This window comes from Carassius carassius, chromosome 34 (genome assembly GCF_963082965.1).
Source record: "Carassius carassius chromosome 34, fCarCar2.1, whole genome shotgun sequence".
NCBI classification, from domain to species: Eukaryota; Metazoa; Chordata; class Actinopteri; order Cypriniformes; family Cyprinidae; genus Carassius; species Carassius carassius.
Window position 1 is genome coordinate 9,833,764 of NC_081788.1, and position 19,316 is coordinate 9,853,079.

At 39.9% G+C, this 19,316-nt stretch overlaps 1 protein-coding gene across 2 annotated transcripts; it reads right to left on the reverse strand.

Annotated features, from left to right (window-relative positions):
- Nucleotides 1-18,318, reverse strand: LOC132115459 (lysine-specific demethylase 5C-like). 2 transcript variants are annotated; one of them, XM_059523946.1, is made up of 28 exons: nucleotides 17,794-18,318; nucleotides 15,581-15,731; nucleotides 15,231-15,308; nucleotides 14,982-15,104; nucleotides 14,619-14,789; nucleotides 13,940-14,074; nucleotides 12,133-12,189; nucleotides 10,736-10,856; nucleotides 10,413-10,654; nucleotides 9,832-9,990; nucleotides 9,488-9,607; nucleotides 9,242-9,400; nucleotides 8,992-9,173; nucleotides 8,728-8,890; nucleotides 8,238-8,357; nucleotides 7,878-8,072; nucleotides 5,858-6,039; nucleotides 5,366-5,490; nucleotides 4,729-4,961; nucleotides 4,252-4,637; nucleotides 4,026-4,164; nucleotides 2,960-3,139; nucleotides 2,752-2,874; nucleotides 1,726-2,493; nucleotides 1,565-1,616; nucleotides 1,273-1,472; nucleotides 973-1,120; nucleotides 1-895 (listed from the first exon to the last, which is right to left on the reverse strand). In XM_059523946.1, exons 2-28 carry the CDS (start codon nucleotides 15,725-15,727, stop codon nucleotides 876-878), a joined length of 4,728 nt encoding a protein of 1,575 aa, XP_059379929.1. In that variant the 5' UTR covers nucleotides 15,728-15,731; nucleotides 17,794-18,318; the 3' UTR covers nucleotides 1-875. The 2 variants fall into 2 exon arrangements, with proteins under 2 accessions (XP_059379929.1, XP_059379930.1); XM_059523947.1 differs by lacking the exon at nucleotides 12,133-12,189 and having other exon boundaries at nucleotides 17,794-18,316.
- Nucleotides 18,319-19,316: the final 998 nt, after the last annotated feature.

Here is a 19,316-nt window from a genome sequence, read left to right on the forward strand (position 1 = left end):
ACAAGTCTAAACTTTTATTTTCTAACAAGAGTGAAAAGAAACAAAGGCAACATTGAAATGAAAACGTTTATACACAAACTCACGACCAATGCGTGTCTGAAATACCAATAATAATAATAATAGAATAATAATAGAATTATTAGAATCCCAGCATCAAAAGATGGAGATAAAGGGTGTTAAAGAGATTTTGTACAGTTCTGTGAAGAGAACGAAGGGTAGAGAGCAGGTAGCTTTAAAGAGACAACAGAATCACTGAAAGGAAATGACAATGAAGACAGCAAAACTCAGAGGAAGTGGAAAAGAGAGAAAGGACTATGCAGTAACCTATCTTAGGAAAGTAGCACCAGAACATAAATGCCTTTGATTTTCCATCACACTTTCAAAATATTATACTAGTTTATTCACAATGTTGAATCTCCCTGACAAAATGTCAGACTCAGTACAAAAAGAATACGGTTTCATCATGGCAGCGATGCCAGTCTCCTGGTAAACGCCCCTTCTGCCTGTCATCAAGTGTGTCTGTGTGAATACCTGGACGAGTCGCGTAATGCAGCAGACCACATTTGTGTTAAGAACAGTTTGGTACATCTACATTGTGAAGACAGACAGCTAAACCACAGGGCAGAGCCCATTTTATCTCAGAGATCTGCAGCCTGTGCCAGTGCACTGTTCAGGACGAGGGGTGAGAACAGAGGCAAAGGGGAAGAAAAACTGGAAAAAGTGCAGTGGTTAGTACGGGGCGGAGCGTCCACTTGATGGGTTGAAACAAAAAAGAAATGATTGTGAGCTTATTATGTGGGGAAACGAGCCTGAGGCCTGTGTTTTTCTGTCTCTGTGTTTCTCCTATCATTCACATCATCTGCACCTCCAAAGCTTCAGGAAATCATCAAAATATCTGCAAGAGAAGAACAAGTGTGTTTGTTTCTGATCATAGATGGTTACAAATAAAATGTGTTTGAGACCAGCGTGTACCTGTGTGTGGATCTGAAGATTTGGTCTTCTTGCATTCAGAAGCCTCTGTGGATTTAGCCTCGCTTTCTGTTTTCTGGGTCTTTCTCTTCCTCCTGGAGTCCTTTGACTTGCTGCCACGACCTGAGCTTCTCTGCTCCTGCAGCTCAATCTGAAACACACCAAATGAGCCAAGCCTGATTATGAGGAGTCCAAATGGGCTGAATTAAGACTTTCTGCCACGACATTACATATTCTTACTTATGTATAAATTAAGCACCAAAACTGATCTTCACAGTAGAAGTCTGATGGTCTGGCTCTCACCTGTATGAGTGTGCGCAGGGCCTCACGGGGCGGCTGTGACGCCGCCTGTAGGATCCGGTGAATGCTGTGTGTCTGGTCCAGCGTGACCTCCAGCAGGTCCACTTCTAGCTGAAGCTCCTCCAGCTGTGCTCTGGTGGATGCGGTCAGCTCGATCACCGGCCCTTTAAGACACGGCACTAGTGACAGCAGAGACTCCACCCCTGACGAGAGACAGCAGCCAACAGGTTAAAATGATTAAAAACAGCTTGATTACTAATATCAGGGAGGTCTGCGAATGACTGACGCAACTAACCTGTAATATCATGAAAGCCTGAATTCTTAGCAACTCCATTCTGACAGCCAGACTAGATAAGAAGAATAAAAATAAGTTTTTTTAAAATGCCTAAAATTTAAAATATGCCTAGATTTTTACATTTGCTTGATTTCATAAATGTTATAATTGCACTTGCTCACCTGTGAACCATTAGGAGCCTTCTCTTCAGTCTTTTTTGGCGAGTTCACATCCTCTGTCAGATCAATAACACCATCTTCTGTTTCCTCCGAGTCAGACAACACAATTACAGTATCCCCATTCCATGTGTTCTTCTCCTCTGGCTCTTCCTCTTTTATACCGGTCATTTCCTCCTCCACTTGTTGGAGTCTCTCTAGCGCCCTCTGTACTTCTGGAGTGTCTAGTGCCTGTTTGGCTCGACCCTGCCAGTTAATGGCTCTCTCTGTAAGACACTGTAACGCCTCTCCCTCTGGCAGGCGTACAGGTAACTTCTGTAGAGCCACCAGCAGCGCTAGAATGGTTTCCAGCCGTGGCCGCCGGGACCGTTGGCACCGCGGACAGAGGAAACGTGTGTTCCAGTCCCACCAGCAGAGGGGCTTTGTAAGATTTGTTTCCGGGGATCCCAGCAGTGATGGGAAGGGGACACAACCTCCGTGGAACCAGTCTTTGCACAGATGGCATCGGTGAAGCAGGGGGCGGGGCGGGTCATTGCACACACACACTGATTGGCTAGAGGTGAGAGAATGGGCGGAGCCACCATTCTGCAGCAAGGTGCTGTCCGAGTTGTGTGGCACGTCTGTCTCCATAGAGTCACTCTGTGTCCTTTCTGTCTTGATGCCATTCTGATAACCGTTTGCTCCTTTTTCCACACCGGGTTTAGTTAGATTCACCTGCTGGAGGCGGAGCAGGTCCTCTTTCTCCTGACGCTCCCCTTCTTTGAATGCCATCACCTGATATTAATGACATAAAAATGGCATAAGTATCCAAAACCTGATCAACTTAGAATGAATAGTCAAATTATAATTAATCAGTCAAATGCTTCCTTTTAGACCAGTCTTTGCATCTGAAGCATATTTATGATGCCTTAAAAAAGGCTGCCCCTGCAGGCAGCTCACTAGGTTTTGGAACAGAATATGTCATAAACTGATGCAGACAAACTGGCAGTCTAATGCAGTGTATTCACTCGTTATGAGTAAACAGTAACTCACAATAGCTCCTGGGTCTCTGAGGTCCTGAGCAGTGAGGCCTAATACATTGACATCAGAATCTTCTTCTGTACCCAGTGAGCTCTCCTCCCTCTTCTTGCTCTTCTCAACACATGGGCACAACACCTACACAGAGGCAGGGGTGAAACATGTAAATCTAAATAATTTCTGCTGAGAAATCAAAAGTCAAAAGTGTAGATGGTCTCTTCACCTCCAGCAGACTGTGCTGACTGTTCTTCTTCAGAAAGGTTTTGCTGGCCTTCTCTCTCCAGGAGTGAGCGCTGGCCACCTGCAGTTCCAGCTGCTTCAGCTCCTCCATGTTCACTGGAAGGTCTCGCCCAATGGCCACCAAACCCTCCAGGTCATCAAGACATGGGTAGTGCTCACCGTTCTTTTCCGTGAGAAATCACAAACAGTAAAGATATATTCACTCTAGTGTTGTCACGGTACCAAAATTTCAGTATTCGGTACCGATACCAATGAAAATCCACGGTTCTCGGTACCAAAGCAAAACACAAAAATATGCTAATTAAAAAAAAAATAACTTTTTAGCACTAAAAATTAAACCAATGCCATTCTTTATACTTATTTACAATTGTGTTTAAAGTTCTTCTACAAGTTATATAATTATGAAAAACAGTAAACAAGTTTCACCCAAATTTAATTTGTCTTTTAATTTATGAAATTTAAACACATTTTATTTGTGGTAAATAAAGGGGATTTGCTATTAAAATTAAAACATGGAAGAAATATTGTGATTTATTTCTTTAAAAAATAAAGTTTTATACATTTTTTCAACAGTAATAGCAGTATCACATACATTTCACTAAATAATAGTAATATTTCTAGCACAATGCCTTTATGTAAAAATGAACTTTTAGGCCTAATGAATGCATATTTGTCATTTTAACTGAACTTAAGACTGGTGGTGAGGCTTGAGATATTTTTGGTCATTGAGGGTTTCTGTAAAAAAATAGTAATAGATCATATTAATTATTATTAAAAGATAATACTACTACTAATTCTACTATCATACTAATGTATATACAATGCACTATGAATTGATGAGCTGCTGGGTTCATGAATATTAATCACGTTGTCTGCGTTCGGTCAAAATGATTTGCTGAAATCAAAACAGGGATGGTAAGAGATCAGCGCCAGCCAATGAAATTGCCAATTCACTCTAAGCAACCACCCTGAATGGCCAAATCATACTTGTTGATCATTATACAGAACATCTATCCCAGTTTAATCAAAACTGGCTAAATTATTCTCACCTGGATTTCCTCCAGATCAGTAACCCAAGCGCGAGCTCTGCTCAAACAGGCCTGCAGGGACAGGATGTTCGGCAGCTGCACTGGTATTAGCTGAGCCTCGTTCACGATAGCCTCCAGCGTCGACAGATGGTGCTTCTGCCTGCTCGCAAGAAACAATTGTGAGCTGAAAATTGTGGCTGCATTGATGCACTGACATTGACACTGCCCCTCATCTGAACCAGCTCACCTGTCCTCCAGACAGATCTGTGCCTTCTCCTCCCAGCGCTCGGCTATAGTCAGTAGCTCTTGCAGCTCAGCCATGGCAGTCTCCACTGATACGCTCTGTGGTACATTACAGCCTGACTCCATTAGGTTCCTCAGCACAGCCAGAGTCACCTCGCTCCCCTCTGGCCCCAACGTCCGCCTGACCTCTCCCAGCCAACGACCCTGCTCCTGCAGCCCGCTCATGAGCTCACATGCTGGGGCAACAACGGGCAGCGATGCTCCCTCCTCCAGCAGGGCCTGGATCTCTGCTGCTGTGGGTAGAGGAGAGTCCTGCTTCCACTCGCCCTTTGTGCTGTCAACCAGAGCTTGAGCGCGTGCATTAAACTCCTCTATCTTCTGTAATAGCGCCTGGAAAAGAAGGGACAGTGATTGGACTTTCAAGCCACTGGCCAAATATGTTGTATACCATATTTTTTTGCCTATTTTCCCTTCTTCTTACCTGCACTTCCTCCAGCTGTTTTACAACACAGGGCAGGTTCTGCATGGCGTCCACCAGAGTCCTCAGCTCCTCCAGACTCATTCTCCTGCTCTGGCTGTTGCTGAGGAGCTCTGTGCTACTGCTTTCACACTTGTGTATGTCCACGAAGACTGTGTTGAGGCGCTGAAGCAGCTCATTATTGGGGAACTTCTTGTCAGCTGCCTCTCCTTTCAGAACCTCCAGATATTTAATGTCTGAAGACAGAAGAAAACATGCAATTTGGGCTTGCTAACTTGTTAATGTTGTTCTTAAAGTTGGTCTCAGGCTTGGTCAGTGGTCTTCAGGCTTTTTGACGCCAAGTTCCCCCCATTGTTCACAACAATGTACACTGCTTAAATTTTCCAGAAGTTAAGAGCTGAATGCGCTTCAGGGTTCCAGCTCTTTAAACCAATGAATTTGCATTTTTCCCCAGTTGTTCCAGTTGCCCCGGCCCTCGTGTTAAGAACCAATGGCATAAAGAATAGTTACACTGCATGATTGCTAACTATATTTCGTATGGGCATTTGTCATTGCATTCCATTTTGCACATGCCCAGCACATATTAAAATGGCTAATAAGAACGGTTCACAAATGCAGAGTCTGTGATAGTCGCGTTTACCTATTTTGTTTCCTTCTTCCTGCTCTAGTGCTTCCTTCACTCGGTTGGCCCAGGAGTCAAAAGACTCGGCGCGAACTTTCAGCCGATGCAGCATGGCCAAGAGTTCATCCAGAGTATAGCGATACCTTTATAGAGGAGGGACCAAAAGCACATAAGACACTTCCGGCAGAACACATTTCGTATTAGAGATGTAACGATGCACGCAGAGCCGCTTGAAAATCGCTAAAAACAATATGTGAAGATTCATGGTTGAGATGTTAACTGCATCGCGAAACAGCATTTAATCTGAGAAATAAAAGGACACCTTTTCATTTATAATTTAACAAATCTCATTGTGTTCAAAAATACAAATAAAAATCATGAGAAAATCATATTGTGAAATCAGTATTGTGAATCATATCGTATTGTGAGTTGAGTGAATCGTTACATCCCTGAACTGTAGCTAAGAAGGTAATAAGTTAAGATCTTGCAAACAAGCACTGTGCTGTTTACCTGAGGTAGAGTTTTTCACTGGGGCAGGAGCAGAGGTCCTGGGCATGGTAGAGGCACACAAGACGCTCTTGGCAGTTCGAACACGCCAGGGCCGAGAGGAAGCAGGTGGTCTTACATTTATCACATTGCCTTTCATCATCAGGCAGCAACTCAAAGGCTTCCCTTTCAGCTTCCTTTATTCCCTGAAAGATAACACCATGGTACAAAAAACAGCTATCAAAAAAAAGTCCAGCAACTGCAGAGCACAGATGGCATCATCACTGGTAGACTTGTGTAGCAGCTAGGGCTGTCGCGATAACCGCAAAATTGTAATACCGCGCTATTGACAAGCAAACCGCAGAGGAAAGATAGCAACCGCAGTGTTCAGGTTTTTTTTTTTTTTTTTTTTAATGAGGCTGTGGCCTTATTGTTTTTTTTTTTTTCAATTTGTCACTGTGCATTCAATGTTAAATAAATTATATCAATGATACAATATGGTCACGACTGTAATTTTCTCGTGAGCCGTTGTAGCTTTATGGTGCTTCGTTAGTTTTGAATAGGCCGGCTGAAACGATGGGAGGCGCTCGATCTCGTCCCAAAACCTAATGTCACGTTGCCAGTTTGGGAACATTTCGGCTTTCAACCCAATGAAAAGGACGAGCCAGCGAATATAGATGAGCCGATATGCAAAATGTGCTGCAAAAAAGGTTCCTGTGACACTGCAACACATCTAATTTGAGGTCATCGGGACATTCTAAAAAGCTTAACGGGAAAAACGCTTAATGTGGTTTAATGTACCAATACAGTGATATTAACAGACCAAACTCACTAAACATCATATTAATAAAGTATATTATCTACAAAAAAATCAGATGATCCCTGAATATGAATTCAGCGCGTTTAATAACACGTTAAGCCTTTTCCTCTCATAGAAAACCATCATAAGGCTTAACGTGTTATTAAACGACTTGCATTCATATTCAGGGTTCATCTGTTTTTTTGTTTTGTTTTTTTGTACATTGTATACTACTTTATTAGTATAATGTTTAGTGAGTTTGGTTTTTAAAAATCACTGTCTTAGTACATTAAGCCACATTAAGCGTTTTCTTATAACGGTTTTCTATGGGAGGAAAAGGCTTAACGTGTTATTAAACGAGTTGCATTCATATTCAGGGCTCATCTGATTTTTTATAGATAGTATACTTTATTAGTATGATTTTTAGTGAGTTTGGTCTGTTAATATCACTGTCTTAGTAGCCTACATTAAGCCATGTTAAGCGTTTTAGAGTGTCCCCTGTCATCCAGCGCAGCTGCCCCCTCAAGCATCAGATCGCGGAGCAACATCAAACAGAACAGCTGAGACCGGCCGACAGTTAGGAGTAGCTGAAGCCTTTGCGAAATCTGTAAAATACAGCCGTGAAAGTAACAGGCATACCTGCTGAAGTCACGGACAACCTCTGCGTCAGTGCCCATACCCAAGAGAGCGTGAGCAGATAACGAGCTCACACGCTATCTGCATGAGGAGTGCATCGACTCCAGCGCGAATCCACTGTCCTGGTGGGCCAGTGGTGACGCGATAATCAGTCTAGATTTCCGCTGCTGTCCAAAGTCGCGCGCACATACATGTAATACATGTTAGAACTTGTTAGATTTCTTAAAAAAAAAAAAAAAATTTGGGAAAACGCATGTTCTTATTCCTGTTTGGCATTTAACAATAAATAAAAATGTTTTAAAACGTCTCTGTCAGTTAAAAAAAGCAACAATATATGCTACATACCTCAACGATAGAGCTTTGTATGCAGCAAAATCAGGATAAATTAGGTATGTAAAAAAATAATAATACCGCATATCGCGCTATTGAGCCACCCATAATAACTGCAGGGGAAATTTCTTAACCGCGACAGCCCTAGTAGCAGCACTCATATTCATTGTATTAAACTAGCTCTAGATGTGTTTGTTTATTTTTAGTCAGTAAAGTATTGTCAGTCTCCAATTCCAGATGTTTTTTTTTTCATTCTGCAAGCATATCTTCTCTGCTCACCCTTTCCAGAAGGCTTTTGCGTAGTTTCCTCTCCTCCTGTACGATGATGAACATCTCCCTGTGGGTGGCGGCTGCCAGGTTCAGATCCAGCTTCTCTGGACAGGCCGCCATCTTGCAGGTGAGCTCCTCGTGAGAGAACACACAGTAGCGCCTCAGCCGCCGGTAATGCTCAATACAAGAGCGCCCTGTGGGCAGCTAGCATGAAAAAACAGGAAGAGCAAATGCCTCAGTAACTAACAACAGGATGACTATATTTAAAGGGCAGTTCCTCAAAGATGCGGTTTATTCTGACCCACACTGCTTTGCATAATTAAGATTTAAATGAAGGTGCATGCATGTGTGCACGCTGTATTTATTTACCCAGTCTGCAGTGCAGAAGTTTACTGCTTCGGCGAAGTTGTATCCCTGATTGAATCCGCTGTGATAAGCTCGTGGAAAAGTGATGACAAACTCCCCAGCACACTGATTGGTCCGAACCACCTGTCAATCAAGAATTATAGACAACTGAGATCAGCGTTTTGAAGGCCATTCACACAAAACATGACGCAACAATATTCAGACAGAACATTTTTATTCACATTTAGAGAAACAATACAATAACCAATCCTCAGGAAAAAATATTAAATAAATAAAACCCGGAAAGAATACCTATATAATCAGGGCACAGATCATATTTTTTATATATTGTCAGGCCATCAGCTCTAAAAGCCAAATTAACTTAACAAAAAGAGCTTTTATAGGGTGTTTTTTCCGGACCTCATTTCACATTTTTAAAATAGTAGCGGATTAATGATGCAACCTGATTACCTTAAGTTCGCTAATTTTAATAGTGTGTGTGTGTGTTACAAACCGGCACTCCATGAGTCATGAGTATATTTGGGTTCATGATGGTGACAAGCTGGTGGAGCAGGTCTGGCTGGAACTCAAACAGCTCAGGTGTGAGTTTCTTCATCACTTCCTCTAACTTCTCTGCAGCAGATGATGGCACACCATACCACGTTTTGGGCTCACCCCTTAAAAAAAGAGAAACCAAGACCAAAGTCTTTCATCGTTGTCCAAGATGCATCAGACTGCGCTTACAGTACAAAAGCTTGTGGTAGTCCCTATGCCTTACCAGTGTAAATAGTTGATGGAGTAGCTCCAGTGGTCCTCTATGTGCCAACAGAAAGCAGAGAACACCATGCCCACATACAGCCATGGCACTTTCATGCCAGAGATATCGGCATTAATGTGACACAATACTGACTGCTCCAACACTGGCATAACGTTTAAATTCCAGCCGCTGCGGGCATATTCCTGCAACAAGAACAGGACGTTAATTTGCTCTTCTTAACCAAAACCATGAAAGAAGAAAGAAAACGAACCTCTTCCTCATCTGACAAGTGTCTCTTGCCGTTGTTGACAGGAAAACCACTACCAAAATCTTTCGAGTGGATGTCTGCACCATATTCTACAGTTACGTCTTCTTCAATACTACTAACCAGCCTCCAGAACTCTCTCTCGACCAGCTCTGTGGGAACCATCTAAGAAACACATTCAGTGAAATGATTCAGACGTGTGCAGTAAGTCTGTGGGGTTGAAGACTGATTAAAGGAAGGAGAAACACTCACATGGACAGGCATGTTGAAGTAGTCGGCTTTAAAAGTGTCGGCCATCTCCCCAAAGCTCTGTAATGTATACTCCCGTGTGGCCTGCTCAAAACCAAACGCCTCTGTTGGCTTTTTACACTCCTACACAGATAAAACACACATTCACGGTTGATTGCTATATCAAGAAATAGAAGTCAGCATTTAGAAAGTATTAGAGTTTTATATATTACACATCCATTCAATTCAATCAATTAAAAGCTTTAAATCCACAAACAAACATATTTGACCAAAATTAATTTAACTACTGAGATACCCTGTATATCACAATAGAATAATGCTAGAGTTATTTGGAGGTGGTCTCTCACCTCTGCTACACATTTGGGACAGCGCCAGTTGCCCTTGGGTGGATCTGAGAGCGGAGGTATCAGACAGAATGTGTGATAATTATCATCACACCCATCACAGAGCATCAGCTTCTCATCCTCGTCCCCGCGTCCACACATCCGGCACACAAACGAGTCCACCTGACAGATATTTCAGTTACACATGCTTTGGTCTAAAGCTGGCAAAATTGTTAGTATGTTGGTTTATATTAAAATAACATCAGACAGAGTGGAAATGGTCTAAATGATCAATCCAATTCGAGTTTAGATTTCCGAAAGTTCTGTTTATAATACACATTTATACGTGCATTACATCTATATCAAACAAAATGCCCAGTCACAATCCAGAATCAGTAAATAAACATGCAAATTTGTAAGATGTATGCTAATATATGCATCATGGAATTTGAATCTGACCTTTTCCAACGTTTACATGGTTAAGTTATCCTGTTGATCGATTATGTCTGATTTACAACACCCATCCCAATCTGATCATTATAATCCAATTACTGACAGATTAAAAAAAGCCAACTCTTAATCTCATACGTCTTTCTCAAACTCACAAACTGTGGGTTACTGAGGTTGCGTCGGAGTCTCATGGTCATCTTGGTGCAGGGTTCATCACCAGAGTCATTAGGATCATCAGTGTGGTTTTTCTCATCAACAACATCCTCCTTGACAATGAGATTTGGGGGTGGTGGGGGAATCTCTGGATCTGATTTAGTGACCGGTGTTTCTCCAGGTTCATCCTTCACAGATGCACTGGCAGCGCTGTCCCGCACTATTACCGTCTGTGGCAGCTCATCTGGTGAAGATGCATTAATGTGACACTTCAAACATTTATGACACATTTATAAAGAACAAAATCAAAACCATAGACACAAACCTTTCTTCCGTGTCTTGTCTCGAGGTACAAGACCGAGCCCCATCATTTTTGGTCCAGCCCCATAGATCTGTAGCTTTTTCAGCTCAGGGTTCTTCTCTATGTCTTCCTCTGTCGGCTCCGGCTAATGGGCGTAAGTGAAAGACTGTAAGTGAACTACAGGAACAGAGGGGATGTTAAAGCGTTAATGTTAAAGACTGTTAAAGCGAGAGTGTACATGCAAGTAGTTAGTTCTGTGCCAGACTTGACTGCTATCAAGAGGAAAAAAGCTATTATTTACTCAAAGATAATTAATATTGAATGGCAAAGGCTCCCATGAAACAATCCACTGCTAAAAGCACTGGGTAATAAAACTAGGCCTTTATATAAATATCTCTACATTTAAATATTTACTCTGAGATAACTTTAATCAGTTAAATATTAAATAGCCTCTGCTGTCAAGTGTATTCAAAATGTGCAATGCAAAATGTATAGCATTAACACAATAAATGACAATATTCACCTACATATATTTATACTAAAAAAATTAAAGACTAAAAAATCCACACAGGGACTTTCATGAAAAATTGGGTGGCAACTCGAAACAAACCTTTTGAAATGATTTATTGAAAGAAAATTGCTTTAATTTTGAATCCCTTTGTAGAAAATGATTTGAATTTTGTTTAAAGAGATGCTGTTAAAACGTTAATATTCACATACCTGGGAAAACTGGTCTAAGGAACTACATTATCAATCATGTTTTACATCACCAGTAAAACACAAACACATCATAAATATCCAAAATATCACCCAGCCTTAACTGCTAAATGTCTCAATTATGCATTAGCAAGGACACATGTATAAGCACTGCCTAGACTGATGTCTGTCAAACACATCAATCCCAGTGTTTCTCTATTTTCTGTTCCTGAAACATGTTAGTCATAAAAACAATGATTTGCTGTGTCGGCATTAAGCAAAAACAATTAATTTCTGACTTGTAGCAAAATGAACACAACATGATCCAGCCATTAAGAGAACAGCAGTGAGAACAGAATATAGCAATCTTAGATTAGAAGTAACAGCAGCCCAGAGTGAGGTAACCAGTCCACCACCAAAGAGAAATATAAGCAAGCCAGCACTGAACAAGTGGAGTAAAACGTGTTAGATGACTGAAGGACACTGAGGAAGATGGGATGGATGCAGAAGGAGATGAGCAAAAACAAGAGCTGAAAGATGAGAAATGAGTATCGTCATGAAATCAGACACCCAGCTAAGAGTGAACAACAGCGAGAGGTCAAACAGAGGTTTTCTAAAGCGTGAGAGAACATTAGCAAAGAAAGAAAGTGAGGGATAGGGAGGGAAGTAAAGGACAGTGGAGCGAGAGAGAGAGAGAGAGAGAGAGAGAGAGAGCGAGGCAGTACCGAAGAGATGGGTTGCGAGCCAGTTGTAAGAGGGGGGAGAGCTGGATCCTCTGGACCCTGCATGGGGAGACAACAACCAAACAAAATGGATTCCAGAGAGAGAGAGAGAGAGAGAGAGACAGAGACAGAGGGAAAACACAACAACCATGTGTGACAGGACAGAGTCAATCGGGACAGTAGCCTTTTTAAAATGTGTCGTTTATTTTTTAATGTCTGAAGTAGGATTCAATTTTAGGTTAACAGGATTAATGATTCAGATCAAATATTAAGTTGAAAACATCACACATTAGTGTGAAACTGTACAACCGTTCACTTCCAACAGTTTTATTTGTTTCATTGCACATGATTGTTCAATGGACACCATGACTTGCTCCATATATTTAAAATAACATTTTATATTTTAAACAAGATACCAGTCAAAAGTTTGGACACGCTTATTAAAAAAATGAACAAACTATGATATAACAAGTAGATGCATGGGAATTATGTGGTAATCAAAATATTATAATAGTAAACAAATACAAACAAGATTTCCTCAGAGTTTCTTTCTCTGCTCGCTCTATACAGTCTCTCAATCAACTTCATCAGGTGCATTATGGGATGATTTTTAAAGGAGTCCCCATGTAGGACACTTTTTGGCTACTTGCAGTCCAACTTGCAACTGATGCAAAGAAATAATAGATTAATGTAGTTACATATTTTAAAGGAATTTATCATAATATATATTAGTCTAAAAAACCTGCTTCAAGCATTCAAGCACATTCATTTATAACAAAAATTCAGTCGAGGGAGTCCAAACTTTTTTCTGGTAGTGAAAGGATTTTAATTTTCTTTCTGTTAGAACTTGGATGTACAGCAACAGCATAACTGTTTCAAATAAATATTACGAGAGAGAGACAAGGGTTTGATTCAAGGACGAGAAGGGAGGAGTTAACAACATGGTAACTTCACTTATTGCAGTTACAAAAGACTAATGTTATTGCTTTAAATATATATAGAGGATATATAGGGTAACCACAGAAGGGTTTTACCCTACGCTGGACTATAAAGATGTCTGTGGTTATCTGATACTACAGATAAGTTTATCATCACTAATGCTATGAATCCATTGACCAAGCTAATGTAATGGGCAGGCAAATTAAAAAGCCAAACACCCACAAAATCAATGCTGGGAAAAGGCTGCATCTTTGAAAAGAAAGGGATGACATATGCATTATGATGTTATGAAAATGTTATGGCCAATGGTCTTAAAGAGACGAAGCGTATTGACAACAAATGAAAAGCAGAAAGTGACAGAAAAAAGAGAGGGATGAGGGCAGGATGGACGCAATTTTTTTTTTTTTTTTTTACAGCACAGGGAGCAAAGCATGCTGGGAAGCGCCTTGAAAGCATGGTCAGTGCTGATCCAAAAACATTCATACATCTCAGAAAAACAGATGAAGCACATATGGATGGATTCATTAACCCCTGGACAGTTATTCATACATTTACAGCAAAGGTTACAGTCATCAATACTAAACTAAAAATAAAGATTAGACTAGTTGATTTCAGAACAATTTCATAAAATCTTTGTTAATAGGGAATTTTATGAAATGTTATGAAAACACTGATTTTAACATAACTGATATAAATTGCATTTATCTGTATACGTTACACGTTAAATTATGCTGTTTTTAAAATCACTGCACGGTTTATTTTTTTCCATTTTGTTAAAATTGGGCTTTTTAAATTTAGAAAAACAACACTGATTAAATACTTTGAAACAAAAAAGCTGACAAACTAAAACCGGTCCAGAAACGTCACTCACCTCAGGCTTGAGGCGATTGGCTCGTCGTCCATAGCTGCTAATCTTGGACGGCGGGACTGATTGGCGGAGAGGAATGGAGTGGGGTTTGTATTCCCGGTCGATCTCATCAGTGTCATACAGCCTGGGTTTACATGGCTGAACATGCACAACACACACGTGTCAGCTGCAGATTTGTAAAAGAATTTACTTGCTCCACAGAATATTACTGTGAACATACAATAATCACATTCAAATAAACCAAGACATGCGCATTCCTTTCTTGTGATCCGCTTCTGTAATTTCGAACAGTAATTTAATCAACTCATTAATTCTCACTTATGTCCTTTACAATAGCACACACGAACAAAATTACAAAATGTAGGTCATGACTGTGTAAAATCAAGCAATTGAAAATTACATGTTTAAAACTGCCTGTATCTAATATCACACAGAATTACCCTGGTTGTTCCAAATAATGTTTTACCCAAAATTCAGATTAATGTGTGAATGTGATTCAGGTTCCTTTATAGACCTGATGCTCAAAATCGCAATATGACCAAATTCTGATTATAGGAATCTGAAATACTAGAATATCTGTGTGTGAGTAAGCACATTAAAATGAAAAAGTACTGCTACTCTTACTTAATGCAGAACAAGTGAACGTTTTCAAACAATAATGATAAATGTTCAAACTCTGTACCGGTAAACTGGCTCCAGACTGGAACAACTCAAACGGATAGACGATCCTCTCATAGTGCGACCTCAGGAGAGAGCCAATGTTTTTGCCAGGAGGATAACCGAGTTTCTGTGCCACACGTGCCCAGCGTCTCTCCTTACACACTGCCTCGAAACCCCCTTCTTCTGTCACGATCTACCACACAGGACACACAACATGTGAACTACAAACTCACATCAATGCCAACCTTTATGTCTCTCCAGTGATTTTCTTGGGATGTGTTTAATTAATTAAAGTATGTAAAAGTTCTGTTGATCATCTCCCTTATCTTGTCTTCCTTACATAAAACAACTTATGATCAAATCTGTAATAGACTGCAGTATTCACCTTGGCCAAGCTGAACAGATCGAGAATACGTCGCTCTAGATTGGGGATCTTCAGAGACGACCCCTGGATCTCCCAGAACTTGGCAATTCTGTCAAGATAATTTAGCTTCACTCGTGTCTCAGCCTGAGCAAAAAAACCAAAGAAAACCACACACAGATGTGTTAGTGCTTAGTCAGCATAAGAACATGTGGGTCATGCTTCATGGAGTAAGATGGGCAGGTGATGAGTTCAGCAGGATGCAGCTCTGACCTCAAGCTCATTGAGTCTCTGAATACGTGGTGTGAAACGGAAATTGTCCACCTCCACTGCAAACGGTGGCTGCCAGTCCTGTAATGGAAAAAGGCTGTTTAAACCAAATGTAAGTATTTTCATAATGGTCTAACCTTAAGGCAATATTTTACCCAAAAATGAATATACGGAAGAACAAAAAATAAGATATTTTGAAGAATGTTGCAAGCCAAACAGTTTTATGCACTAACTTTGATACTATAGACAAAAAGAACACTCTTCTTTTCAGAATATCATTGTTTTAGTTGTAAATAAGATTTAATGTCACACAGGTTTGGAGAAACATCACAATAAATGCCAGAGATGATTACAGGTGGTGGGCGAATCTTGCATATTCCAGACTTTTCTGCTATTGGACGGATTTTGGCGATATATCCCAGAGGATCGGCGAACTCCTCCCATGACGGTTCAAACACTGGACACTCCGGCGGAGGAACGAACTCTTCCCCTCCATCCATCGCTCTGAAAACAACACAATTCAAACCAAACGCTTGAGTTCACTTCAATCAACCAATGTAACTCCTAAATCAACAGTAAATACAATCACATTGGCCTTTTATACAACACAAGCAGATTAAAACTCAATCATATAAATTATTCTCACTGAATGGACACTTTATGCAAGAGTGGCCTTACAACCCCAGAAATCAATTCGGTAGTGTTTTATTAACAAGATCCATTGTAAATAATGTGAGATATATATTTATTTGTGACCCTGGACCAAAAAAAAAAAAAAGTCATAAGATTTATGCATCTGAAAGCTGAATACATAATCTCTCCATTGAGTAAATATAAATATTTATGGTATAAACCTTACAAAATATCTTCATGGATAATGATCATTACTTAATATCCTAATGATTTATGGCAAAAAAAGAAAAATCAATCATTTTGACCCATACAATGTATTGTTGGCTATTGCTACAAATATACCTGTGCCACATGTTTTTTGACTGGTTTTGTGGGTCACATATATTTTATCTTTTGTTAGTTCATGTTTTAAAACATTGCCATGATCAGATGACACTATTGGCCATGATATCTTTTAATCCCTATATTTAATAGTTTAGAGTTCACCCTAATGGACACCAGCACTGTATCCATATACGACCAGCAAAAAGGATACGTGTCAGAGTAAATCTAATTGAAGTACATATATCTGACAGAAATACCTTGATGCATGCATGCACTGAATTCATTGGGAAGTTTAGAGCACAAAGAAAAAAGACCTTCTGTCAAGCAGTTTGATTCTCGATTGGAGAACAGAAACGTGTTTCTAGAAGCACATCTGGAAATGCACCTTATTACTATTCTAACGAAACACCAAACCCTTTCTTACTTCAGAAATCCCCTAACTTTCTATCTATTTCTATCTAACTATCTACCTCTCAGTCTCAAAACAGACAAAATGGGGGAGGATAGCACTGATCATTAGGCTTCATCTGGAAAACATAAATAGCCTATGTATTTATACACAGCCATTGGTTTAATCAAATGTGCGCCTTATAAAACAGTAAAATACCTGATATGACATATTTCATTGAACTAAACTACTGTAAGGTTTCTGTACTAGCACCTTCCATGTTGTTTAAACAACAAAAAGATCACGTGACAAAAAACGTTCACACTTCATTTCCCAACCTAAAAACGATGCCATTAACTTCTCGTTTTAACGGAATATTCATTATAAATTAATGATATACACATACATAACCCAAAACACCACCTGTCTCGTTCAAGTGATGTTTTTACTATATGAAGTTCGGCTATTCAATTAGATGTAGCTTACTTCTGACAGTGACAGACAAGTTATAAATAAAACATTGCTGACAGTGACAGTCTCGCAAATCCTAGTAAGATGCCTACCCAAACAAAAGACATTAGAATTAGACAAATAACACACATTCATATGATGGTCAAAACTGCTTTCTTGTGTACACAGCTCATGGTTTGAACCATAATCTCAAATTTCCTGTAGCTTTAGCTTGTTAACCGGCCTCAACCCGCGTAAGACTCGACAACAGCTTTCAAATCCACACACAGAAGTAAACACACCGTAAAAACTGTGATTAATCTACACTTTTGCGACTTTCTGGGGTAATTATGTGCACTTGGGAATTGCTAAGAAAGCGGTTTTTATAAAAGTAGCAGGTTAGCTGTCCGGCTAATGATCAAAACAATAAAGCCTCACCAGACGTTTGTTAGCAGACTCACGCCAAATCCGACAAACGACTGATATAAGTCAAAAGTATAACGAATCTCAAAATATCCGACTGTATGAAGTCATAAACTCATTATAAATCCAGTAACAGGGTCAAACATTAGGACCCATTTTCCAGAGAATGGCCGAGTTGAGTAAACACACAAACAAGGGGTGAAGACTGTAAGATAGTGTAGATGTCTCGGGTCGCAGGTATATGATGTGTGGCATTATTTCTCGGATATATCAGGTAAAACATAAACACCTGCGCTAAATCAAAATACATTTAGCCATCAGTGCTGTGAATCTGAGCACCAGTCTTACATGTTTTCACTCGGTCGGAGTTCTTTTTCTTCTTCGGTGTCGCCTCGCAGTGATTAGTGCGCCGGTTTGTTTATTATCTGTCTCTCGGGCTCTTGTGTGATGACCACGGGTCTATTGTTCGGTGGAGGGTCAGTCTCAGGGTGGCAGTAGCTCTGAGGCCTCCTCGATCAGCCCATCCCAGCACACACTCACACATATACACACACACGCGGATGATCGCGGAGGTCTTCTTTTCAACTGACTCCTGAACGTCCCGTGTAAGATGACGCTTTCCTTATAAAAAGCGTTTCGTGCACAAAAAACCCCGCTTTGTTTCCAATGTTTTCTTCCCTCGTCAGCTATCCACCGTTCATTCTGTCTGAACTACACGCCATCTTGGTTTCATCACAACCTAAGTACAACTATCTCAAGATCCATTGAACTCAGTTGGGAAAACACGTACTTTGACTGGATGCGAGCGCGGTCTCATCCCTCCACGCTTCTCGTTACATGTAAACTAGTGCCTGGACTCGTCCGATTTAACGCCGAACGATGTAAATTGGCGAACTGGATATAACAGAAAATGTGCATTGGTTTCACACGTATGTTAAAAGTGGACTATATATCATGTTATTTCGAATTGTGAGTAGTTGTACAAGTGATGCAGGTAGACGAGCGGACGTGACGCGGAGTGATATTTCACTTCTTTCTTGGCGAAGTAGTTCCAGTAAGTAAAATTTGCGCAGAAGAGGTCAAAATGTGTAGCGACGACTAGCGGCAAACCATCAAAACAACTCTTACATTTAAAAGAGATCGTCATTTCTGACGTCATTTACTCAGTTCGGTGTTTTTTTATGCTTTATTTTCCACTCAGTTCAGTTTTGAGTGGAAATTTGTTGATATCTCATAATACATAATCAATTGGATCAGATTATACAAATCTGGAATTACACGCTATTACACACTTTTTGTCTCGGTACACTTTCACAAAGACTGTGAATCGATGCTTCCTTTTTAAACTATTCATATAAAATACAGATTTTACACTTAAAATTTTATATCTGCTGCTTTTCCAATATAATCTTTCCTCCATAATGTGCATTATTTAAGCAAATATATATCGTAAACATGCTCGTTTAGGGTTTTGATATACAGAATCTATCATAATTTAGTTGTTTTGTGCTTAAGTCTGTAATGATTAGTTTTAACAAATATATGGAGTTGGATCAAATCAGATCAAATTAAACTCAGAGTTTCACTCCTTTTCTATCAGTTAAGCAGTGTTTACTAATTTCTGTTTATTAATACAATCATCACTTTCATGGTCATTAATGTATTATTTAATTTGAAGCAGTTTTAAAAATATAAAGTTGTAATATAGCCATATGTAAATATAATAAAACTGAACATTAAATTGTTTTCAATATGAAGCAATTAGGTTTTGCAAGCAAAATAAAATGTTCTATGCCGTTTTGATAAATATATATGTAGATCAATAGATATATATGATTGAGGGTGTTGTTTCCTAGAAATCAGTGTTTTGT